The sequence below is a fragment of the Magnolia sinica genome, chromosome 16 (assembly GCF_029962835.1).
Source record: "Magnolia sinica isolate HGM2019 chromosome 16, MsV1, whole genome shotgun sequence".
Lineage (NCBI taxonomy): Eukaryota > Viridiplantae > Streptophyta > Magnoliopsida > Magnoliales > Magnoliaceae > Magnolia > Magnolia sinica.
The window spans coordinates 47,464,734-47,476,359 of record NC_080588.1 but is presented as its reverse complement, the minus strand read 5'-3'; the positions used below and the strand labels follow the sequence as shown (position 1 = coordinate 47,476,359).

General features: G+C 41.8%; 1 protein-coding gene across 3 annotated transcripts in view; it reads left to right on the top strand.

Moving 5' to 3' along the window:
• Positions 1-5,175: 5,175 nt before the first annotated feature.
• The window catches only part of LOC131228501 (small RNA degrading nuclease 3-like), a 44,570-nt gene continuing 38,119 nt past the window's right edge, over positions 5,176-11,626 (top strand). For 2 of the 3 annotated variants that reach the window (XM_058224183.1, XM_058224182.1), the window contains exons 1-3: positions 5,176-5,522; positions 8,486-8,668; positions 8,764-8,844. In XM_058224183.1, coding sequence (XP_058080166.1) covers positions 5,502-5,522; positions 8,486-8,668; positions 8,764-8,844 — 285 coding nt within the window. In that variant the 5' untranslated portion in view covers positions 5,176-5,501. Of the gene's footprint in view, positions 5,523-8,485; positions 8,669-8,763; positions 8,845-11,626 lie in introns of those variants that run through there. The other variant, XM_058224184.1, reaches the window with a different exon arrangement.

Here is an 11,626-nt window from a genome sequence, read left to right as displayed (position 1 = left end):
AAAACACTTGGTGGGGCCTACCTGAAATTTGGATGCGGCTGAAACTTGGTCTGTACCCTCAGCCAAGTGGGACACACATAATGAGCGGGCTGGATTTGTGAACCACATTTCGGTGGGCCCCACGTCCACCCCCATCCAGGTGGCCTTATAAACAGGTTGGACGTTAAATAAACGTCACAGTGGGCTCCCTGCCCACGTGACCTGCTCAACAGGTTAGATGAAAGATAAACATTACGGTGGGCCCCTCCCTGACCGCCTGGCCCTTTGAACGGGTTGGGTGGAAATAAACATTTCCAGTGGGCCCCAGTCCAGTGGGCCCTACCCCAGGTCCACGTGATCCTTTGAAAGGGTGGTGTGGCAAATAAATATTACAGTGGGCCCTACCTGGTCCAAGTGACCTTATGAATGGTTGGATGGCAATTAAACCTTACATTGGGCTTAGGTTGGGTGGAAAATAAACATTATGGTAGGCCCCACTTGGGACCCACTTAAGTATATATTGTGATCCACACCCTCTATTAGTGTGGGTCCTACCGTGATGCATATGTTTTATCCAATCGTCCAATCATTTTGGAAAATATTTTAGGGCCGTGTGATAAGGCCCATCTTGATGTGTTTGTGGCCGGTTTGTTGAGGCCCACCTTGATATATTGGTGGTCCTTGTTGAGGCCCACTTTGATTTGTATAGGGCCCATATTATGAGGCCCATTGTGATATATGCAAAGCCCATGTGACTAGGCCCATGTTGATGCATTTGTGGCCCGTCATTGAGGCCCACCTTGATATGTATATACGAGACCCATGTATGAGGCCCATTTGATGTACTAGAGGCCCACGGGTCACGGCCCAATAGGACATACATAAGGCCCAATGTAGTGTAATTCCACCATGGTATATATATTGATTTCGTAGCGGGCCACGCCTTGGGAGCAATGCTGGTTTGACGTCCACATTGAATGGATAATGTTGGTTAAATGTCCGCATTATAACTCTCCCTAAGGCCCACTGATAGGCCCATATTTGTGGTAAGTAGGCCGTCTAGGGCCATCTCTGTTATACCCAGAGCCCATCTCTTTATACATGTTTAGTATAGATCCATGATTCATATTCATTCGCACCATATGTATGCCTGATGTGAGGAGTGACCGATCATAGCATATGCCTTTGGACAGACTGTTTATGGGCTCCCTGATAGGCGGAGTTGCCCCATATAAGTGCATGGTATATACAGGACTGTTGCATGACTGATAGTGTGACTCATGCACTTGCATTTGTGTGATTGTAGTACTGTATGCCCTAGCGACATCAGGACCATAGCCTCCATAGACACATCGTGGATGGCTGAGTTGGATACCGAAAATGTTTGGTTCTAGCATACGGGCGCCATAGACGTCCCTGGGTGAAAATCCCTAAACCCGATGGTACCAGAGGATGACTCCAACGTCGAGACCGAGTGGTTATATGAGCGCACGAGGGCCGAATACCAGGAGGCCGCGTCTCCTACTATGTCATGGTCGGTTGGAAAGGGGTGTGGCCTTACTCGCCCGAGGGTAGGGGGCAATACTAGGCTGAGTTTGACCAGCTCGCGAATGGGTCCGCTATCGACGTGCCGGATAGGTATTGGCAGACTATTGGCCAGGCGGATAGTGAGGTTTCTTACACTCACTTGGACTGTGCGGCTAGGAGAGCGACAGTGCCATTTGGAGTGTATTGAACCCCGGTGATTATCCAGAATGAGAACTGTATTGATATATGATGAGGATTGGCATGCTTGAGTTGCATCTCGCATCGCATGGCCGTGTTATGGCCGATAGCATTCATATCTTGCACCGCATAGCCTTGGTACGGCTGATTGCATTCATGTGCTCATCACCATGATTCCGCATTACTCTGACCTTGTATTTTGAGCACGCTTATATTGCGCACATATTTACACCACTCTCTAAGCTTTCTATAAGCTTATGCACGATTGATGCGTGCAGGTGACGCCAGGACACAGTCGCAGCCATAGTCTCGCCGTTGTTGGAGCGTGCAGCCGAGCTTCTGAAGTTTTATTTCTTTCGTTACATTGTATTTCCCCTTTCAGATACATTGTACTCAAAAGTTTTTTTTTTATCATAGTGGATTTTGTGGTGGTGTTCTTGTGGTTATTGTTCGTGGGTTATGCTCATTATGAATCAGACTGATGATTATAAATCCTCCTTGTAGTATCCCAGGATCGGAACCTGGTGAATGGGTGCCGGGAGCCTAGAATGGGGTTCTATGGAGGTTGTCGGCGCCGGATTCGGCGATCGGGAATTTTGTGAGCCCGGTTTCTGAGTTCGGGGCGTGACATCATGCATGGTCCGTAGACAACAAACCCCCAAAAATCATCCCCCCCCACCCCCTGCAAAAAAAATAATATAAAAGCCATTCAACATTGAAATCAAATGAACAACGCATCACAGCATGCACGAAACCAACTCAGGTACCATGCACAGTCCGTAGATAGTAAAACCCCAAAAATCCCCCCTTAAAAAATCCATTCGACATTAAAATCAAAGGGCTCACGAATTAGAACATGCAGGGCCCCATCTCAAGTACCATACACAGTCCATAAACAGCAAACCCCCAAAAATCCCCCAATAAAAAACTCCATGTGACATTGTAATGAAATGAACAAGGGATCACAACATGCAGGAAGCAAAACCCCCAATTTCTATCATAAATCCGTAGTCGGACCAACGTGCAGGAAGTAAAACCCTCATTAGGAAAACATCAACAGTAAAATCAAACTACAAAATCGAATCGAAGAAATCAACAAATCAATACAATGATGCTTCAATTCAGATGGAGAGGGAGGCGTACCTCGGCCGAAATGGGTCTGAATCAAACGTTCTACTCACTTAAAATCGATGTCACAGGGACGAAGATGACCACCATCTCACAAATTAACAAGTATTTGTAGACATACCTGTTCACGCCAAGAATTTCACTCTCGCCAACTCAAGAGGCCATGTTCGGGAGAAATGCCATGGGATGGGCTCGAGGATGGCAGCGAGGGATGGCGGTGTATCCAAGAGGGATTTCACAATCCCTCAGCTCGAAGACTACTTCGCTCAAAATATCAGTCATCCTGTGGGATATATGCACGCCCAAACAGACGAGCGGACCGAGCGGATGGGATATTACGATCCCATCCCTCCTAATCCTGCTCAATCCGCTCGACCAAATAGGCCCTAAAATGTTTATGGCAAAATACCTCGTATCCTAAAATGATATGACAAAATGGAAGGACGGCGTGGATAAAGCACTTGCATCATAGTGGCCCGGAAGAGCCACTGCTAAGACCGATCGAGCCCCTACCATGCCTACGTGTACTCTTGTAAGGGTTTTCTTCTGAATTTCTCTTCGCGCGACTCGCGACAGCATTCAGAATCTCAGATGTCGCAAATACCCATTCACATCTACTACGCTTGCGGAAGGACAACAAAAACCCTAAGGGCCTGTTTGGATGCCTGTAAGTTCTTTTAAGCTGTAAGTGACTTACTCACTTACAGGTGAAAGTTACTTACAGGTAACCTGTTTGGATGTAAGCTGTAAATCACTTACAGGTAAGTTTTTCTATTTGGATATCTTGTAAGCTATTTACAGGTAAAAAATTGTATATTCACATCGAGCAAAACTTGAATTAGGGAATTGTCTCAAAATGTGATCATATAAAAATGCATGGGATCAAATATGTAATTTTATTAAGCCCATCAAGATGAATATTTAAGCTAATTTTTAGGCCAAACTAATTATCAAGTAGGCCATAAAAGTGGGCCAATGAATTCAAAATATTTATAACATAGAGCAAAAACTCAATTTAAGTGTTGATAAGAAACTTAAAAACATTAAGCTAAGAAATATTAATCCATCTTGAAATCCGAATTCATTTCGCAAATAAATCTAAAAATTAAGGAATTATTAAGTCAAGTAATACATACCATTAAGCATAAATGGTCCATATATAACAAAATCAAAATTATCATTACGGTCTAATTTTTAGAATCCAAATACATGAAAATAATTAAATAAAAAAAATGCATTATAAGAATCCAAGGGAGCATATTAGGATAAGATCTATGTGGCCCACCTCAATATATTAATAAATAAATGCATAAAAAGAATCCATATACGACCCACCTTAATATATTAATAAATAAATGTATAAAAAGAAACCATCTTAGGTGGACCTCACCATTAGAAATAGGCAAATAGCCCATGGGTTCATTAAACCAGTCACGACTGTTTCTGTGGTGGGGTACACATGAGATTTGGATCAGCTTATTTTTTAGGACCACGTCCTGAAATGAGCATACACTCGTTCCGCAGTGTTTTTAACTGGAAAAAAACATATGAATTTTTAAAGGTAAATGGGCAGTTTATTCTTAAATGACAACGGCAACAAAGTAGCATACGATGTAGGTGCACCCACCTTCTAGTGATCCAGATTATATTTCTGGTGCGACCAACTAATGAATGAATCATGAATAAAGGTTACCTCCATGAAACAAACCAGCCATCTGATGAGTGTACATTGTACCATTGTATATGCACCACTGGACATTTCTTACTTTAAACCATCCATGGTAAATAAAATGGATGGACGGGTGGATCAAATACATAAACCAGGTGGATCAATCCCTGCTGTCAAAGTGCTCAGCTGAGCAAGAGTTGGCACAAATTCTTGTGAGAACTTTTTGAGAACCCATAATATATAATATATGATGTTAGTCCAAAATCTAAATGGTCCACACGATGAAGCACCCTGTGAAAACCAAGGGGCCCAAATTTTTACATTGATCCAAAACTTTCGTGGACGATGGCAAAAGAAAACAGTTTTTTCTCTTGATTTTCATCTCAATTTTTTATGGCCCACTAGAGCTTTAGATTAGGGTGAAAATTAGTCCATGAAGGTTTAATGAGATGTTTCATCACATGGACCGTTCGGATTAGAGGCCCATGACACGTGTGGAAAGGCGCGTACGTGCGCACGTGCACAGGTGAGCATGCCTATGTACGAGCAACATCCCGTTTTCAAAGCAGAAAAAAGGAAACATTGCGATTAAACCCTACCGTTTGGGAGGAGTAGAGAGGGAGGGCGGTCGTTGCAGACAGAGAGAGATTGCCGAGAGGGAGAGAGAGAGAGAGAGAGAGAGAGAGAGAGATTGCTGAGAGGGAGAGTGCGTTTCTCCTTCTTCCCCTCTTTTTAAAAATCTGACCGTTGAGCCTGTAAGTGGCTTACAGGGAAGTGACTTCTCACCCCCATCGTCCTGCAGTTTTTTGGTAGATTTGCCTGTAAGTGACTTACAGGTGAATTTTCTCCCCTAAACACCACCTGTAAGTCACTTCCCACTTACCCAACTTACAGGCATCCAAACAGGCCCTAAAACCAGTCGCGGATTTACAACAGCGGCAGAGCAGGCATTTGAAATCTCCTTCCGCTCTCAATCCCTTCTTCCAACCTCACGTTTACAATGGATAAACTAGACAAGGAGGTACGTATGTGCGTATGTATACAAGGAAGTATGTATGTATAAATGCATGCATGTAGAGGGGAAAGGTTCATGCTTATAGTGCGCGTTTGGATGCAAAAATGTATTGAATTGCAAAATATTCGTAAGTAGATTCCTAGCGTTCATAATGATGGAATTCGAGTTGAGTTTCTTTCAATTCAGGGTAGAAAGTAGCGTAATTGCGATTTAGGGCGCACGCCCTCAATCTATGGATGCTGAGAAAGTTGCACTTGTTTGGGCAAGTAATTGCAATGCATTCCGATAGTGCATCCAAACGCTCCCATATTCATATGAATACAAATGGGATTTGTTTCATTTGGTGAAAGCGACACACTGTGTAGTGGCTATTTTGGTCCCATTGCAAATGATGGCGTTGATGCTAAAACTTGCATTTGAAGGAAGAATCTTAGAGAGACGAATGGGTACCCGCAACGTGTTTTGGGAGATGCATACCCAATTTTGAGAGATGCTCCAATGCGTCGGAGCACTATAAGTTATAGTGCTTCTAGTTGCACTTGCATTGGGACACTTACACAGTCCGATTCATTGATCCAGACTGTTCATTAGGTCTGATGCACCTTTTATGGGCTACCATGCAAACATCACATGATTTGATCAATGCTAACCATTTCATCAATGCCCTTTAATATGGATGGTCAAGATCATTTACACAGACATAGGCCCAAATCCCAATCAACAGTTTGATCCATCAATTTATTAGGATAATCATGGGTTGCGTATGATTCTAGAGAATCACTTTTGTTATGCAATTATAACCATCCCATCAATCGCTTAGAAGAAAGGATGGCTATAGAAAAATAAGGCCAAATGAAGGATGGATTGGATCATTTGATCAAAGGTATTTATGCTGAGTGGCCCATGAGAAGTGTTATGGACTTAATCGACAGTTCAGATTGATTGACTGGACTGTCAAAGTGAACCGATGCAACTAGGAGCACTATAACTTACAACGTTTTGAGAGCATTGGAGCATCTCTCCAGTTTTTACATCCTTGATTTTGTTGGAAATGATTGTTTTAGAAACAAATGTTATGACTTAAAAGGATTGAAACAAACACAACAGATTTAAGCAGATAATAATCAAGAACACCATGTTTTGATTCCTGTCGATAGAAAACACAACAGAATATATAGGTATGATTTTAACCCAAAGTTTCTTCCAGATGTGCTTCTGAGAATAGGAACAAGTTTGTTGGAACCAATGTATGAGAGAATTTCTCGAGATCTCATTTTGAATCCTCTTTTTGAGAAAGAATAAACGGTTGGATGATCATATCCATGATTAGGGAAAGTTTGTTTGTTGCTACCTAGTACTAGGGGATAATTTTTTTTGCACAAATTTGAAATTGGTGAAGCCAAGTGACCGATGGGTAACTTTCTCATTCGAAGTGTATAGCTAATTTCATTTAATAGGTACTCCCAAGATTGATAATATTTCAGGAATTCGAAGGTGCATGGTCATGATGAATGTGAATGTAAAGCACTTTCTTCAAGAGTAGACAATGTCTGGGATTATTGTAAAACCAAACACACCCTATCTCTTCTATATGTATAAATGCCAATAGCTATGAACAATTTTACCCACATGATTGGTCATTGGGGGATTAGTAAACTTCATTGAAGGAGGTTTGGATCTCTTTGCATCTTCAACTAGGGCATTTTGGTTAATTACTTTTTCTTTATGTAACTTGTTTCATCCTCTCTCCTCATTCCATCTACCTTGCGCTCACTCTCTCGGATGGAAATCTTTAGGGAGCCCGTGTAACGAAAAAGACTTATTGTGAGGTTAGTGTGACATCCACTCCGTCCATCAGTTGTAGTCATGGTGTGCCGTAAAAGGCCATTATGGGGCCGTAAAGGCCGTTACGTAAAGGTAACAGTGGCAATCGTTATGCGTTACGAGGTTGTAACAGACGTAACAACCGTTATGGAAAAAATGACCCGTAATTGTCATTAACGGCACATTACGTCCCCTGTAAAGGCCATAGCAGCTCCGTAATTGTCTGTTATGGGGTAGATATAGGTTTTCCATACTTTTTAATCAACATTATGGGGGCAAATACAAGTTTTTTAGGATTTTTTTTTTCAATAAAAAAAGAGACCGCCGTTACGAGGGCTATAACAGCCGTTACGACCCGTATCGTAAAGGTAACGGTGGTGGCCGTTACAACCACCGTTACCATTACAGAACACCTTGGTTGTAGTGGCTCATGTTAGGACGTGAGCCTAAAACCAAAGTAGATCTAAAACTCAAGTGGTACACAACAACGGAAATAATAGGATGGGTGTACCCACCATTGAAACCATTCTTAGTCATTAACATTAACCCAAAACCAAGGTAGATCTAAAACTCAAGTGGGCCACAACACCGGATATGGTGGGATGGGGGTTCCTATCATTGAAACCTTTCTCGGCCTCTCTCTCCCCACCTCCCCCCCCACGCGTGTCTGTGCGCATTTTTGTTTGTGCCTGTATGTGTCATGTCACTATGTGTGCCTCAATAATAACCTTCATTCGACTTTTTTTTTTTTTTTTTTTGAATTATTTGGCACAAGTTAGAGACATGTATCTTCATTTCTCATGTATTTATAGTAAAATACAAGAAATATTGTAAAGCATAGGGACAAAGGGAAAGACTACATTGAAGGATCCCCCTCCTCTATTAGGTTTGATTGGTCAAAAGACTGGGTTTAACATGTGTTGTCCATGGCTACCTGTTGAGGGAGGGCTTGTGGTCCTAAGTCTTCTCTTATTTTGTTTCTAATAGTGTCTTTTGTTATGTACTTTACTTACATACAAGCTTGGTTGCTTCTTCTTCTTTAAATGGCAGCTTGGTTGCTAGTATGATGATTCAGAAGTCCCAAATGCTTATAACATGATGTTGACATTTTTCATTGCATAAAATTAACTCTTTAATTTGGTTAGACTCTTGTCAAGATTGTAAAGTTGGTCCAAAAACAAGGAATGAAGGGTGCTAAAGGAGGCTGGAAGGAATTTTTGGATTTCCATGATAAGAGGTTTGGTTCTAGTTTAAGTGATCCTGCAAAGAGATCTATTGATACCCTGATTGCTTTTCTAACAACTTTCACAAAAGAGGAAGATTTAGAGGTGAGTAATCTAAATGGGATTTGTACCTTGTAATTTATCCTTTCTTTGGTTTACTTATTATCAAAACAATAAAATTCCTTGCTGTTTTATTGCAGTTCATTGCCAAAATCACAAAGAATCGTGAAAGAATAGAAGAACTTGCTAAAAGCTCCTCAGATGTTGAATCCCCTCAACAAGTATGGGTTAGAGAATTTATTTCTTATTAGTGCACGGGATCCGTGCTTGCACTATTTGGTTTCTATTAGAAATTAAGAAGGTTTACGCTGTGATTTGGATAACTTCAAATTCTATATAAGTTATTTCACTTTAAAATACTAGTTCTGTTGTGTTAAATAAATATCTCTTGTTATGTGAAGGCAATAGTGTAGTATTGGCATATATAATGGTGTACTAATTCTAGTCTTTCCTAGAAATATCAGTATTTAGGTTTTTGTATGAGAGTTTCCTAACGTGGTCCTAGCTTTTCCCCAACTATTTTGGGTAGGTCTCATGTATCTTAGCAAAGAAAGAAGAAGCAATGAACTCCATTTAACAATAAATTGTATCTCCCTTGATGCTCGGCTATCTGTGGTTGTGAAGAAAGCCGGTGCATGTTTGGGGATAATTTGAGGCCTAAGTCTGCTTGAGTTTGGTAGTGTTCGAGTGCGTTAGTATAGAGAAGGAAATCTTGGATGTTGTTGATCTGTGGGTGGAGTAAATTCAATTCAAAATTAGATTTGGAGTGAAAAGGAGAATTTGAGATGGGAATAGGTGCAAGTTGGGCAAGAGGAGAAGACATAGGGGTCAAGGGGTGGCCGAGAGGTAGAGCTGGGCATCGATCCAAGTCGGATTGGATTGGGTCCAACTCGAATTGGTCCGAAATCTACATGGCCTGACCCGAACTCGATCCGATTCGGGACCGAGTCCTGGTCATCTGACTCGAACCGATCCTAACCACTGCTGGCCTGAACCGATCCGAGTTCGACTCGGACAGGAAAATCGAGTCGGATCGAATTGGGCAAGGTTCGGATCAATCCCTTTTTTTTTTTTTTTGAAAAATTTAAGATTATCATTGAAAAAGATAATAATGAAGAGCTGTTAAGTACATCTAAAATTGAAACCTTGCAATTAGGTTCCAATACTAGAAATAATCAGCAATGTCTACTTATCAAGTGGTATATATAGCTACAACACTATCTGATATGCTCTGTAGTACCCTGATTACAGAAAGAACAAGTATCAGACGGATTACAGAAAGAACAAGTATCAGATAGAAAGAACAAGTATCTGACAATCACAAGCATCCCTATCCCTACTGTTCCATGTGGTGTGGTCCACCTAAGTATCAGATCGGCTCGATTTTTGGATTGACAAACCTGACTACCCGAGTTGTCTGAAATGATGGACGGTGTAGTTGATTTCTTGTAACCCAAAGCTCTATTGAGCAGCGGCCATGGCTGGCCGACGATCCAGGGTGGCTGGATCACCAGCGGGCAGTGACCATGGCTGGCCGATGAGCCACTCTCCTAAAATAATAAATAAATAAATAAATAAACGAGTCTGAGTGGCCGAGTGGATCCCCCTACCTGATAAATGAGTTTGAATGGCCGGATCAGGATCGGTAGTGGCCAACGTTCGGGTAGAGACGAGAGGGTTTTGGGAGATTTAGGGTTCGGTGCATTCGGCTGCAGCCGTGGGGGTAGAGAGGGATGGGTAGGGTAAAAACTTAAAAAAGAGTAAAATTATATATATATATATATATATATGAGGGGTAAAATAATAAATATTAGTTATTAATACATCCGATCCGGTCCGAATTGGATTGGATCGGATCCAATTGGATATATATATATATATAAATTATTAGTTATTAATACATCCGATCTGGTTCGAATTGGATTGGATCGGATCCAATCGGATCGAATTTTGGATCGGTCCGGTTCGAATTGATGAAGGGAAACACAAATATCAGCTTGATCCAAGACTTTTGTGGCCCGCAATAAGTTTTTAATGGTCAATCATCACTGTTTCTTGTGGTGTGTTCCACTTGAGATTGGATTTGCTTCATTTTTGGGACCATGCCCTAAAATGAGTTGGAAAAATTGATGGACGGAGTGGATATACAATAGATACATCAAGGTGGGCCCCATGGTCAGGGACTCACCCACTAAGTTGTTACCCTGGACTCACCTAATCCGCGCCCCACGGGATGAATGAAGTGAAGATGGGGAGCAGGATCAGACAGTAGGCGAGGAAGGGAGAGAGTGAGGATTCTTGGGTCGATGATGATAATATCTTAAGAGGACGGCTTGGAGAAAATGATGGTTGTTGTCGCTCAAATCTGGTCAATCCTACTCCTAGAGTTGGGCATGTTGGACCCGATCCGGTGGATCCGACCCGATTCGAACCGAACCGACAGCTTGGATTGGTTAGGTTCGAGCAGGATTGGGCAGATCCGACCGTTAATCGGATCGGTTTCGTGTCAATGTCAATTCGGACCGGACCGATCCGATTCGGACAAGACCGGATGTATTAATAACTAATAATTTACTATTTTACCCCTCACCTATATATATATATAAATAATTTAACCCTTTTTTAAGTTTTTACCCTACCCGTCCCTCTCTGCCCGCATGGCCGCACTCGAACATGCTGAATCCTAAATGCCCCAAAACTCTCTTGTCTCTACTCGAACTCCGGCCACTCTTGATCCTGATTCGGCCATTCAGACTCGTTTATATTCATGAGTGTCACGTCCCCAAATCTCCACCAATCACAGAGAAAGTAGAAGGAGATTTTCTCCTTGAAGGTGGAGGAAGGATAAATAATGGATTTAGAGTTGGAAGAATAACAAGGTAACTAAACTTGTAGCTCCAAGTGAAATGGAAGAGTAAAGTTACCATTTGCATAAAGAAAGTGGGTCTCATCAATTTGATGTGAGATAAACACTCATTCAGTTGTGGATGAAGATGTTGGTAA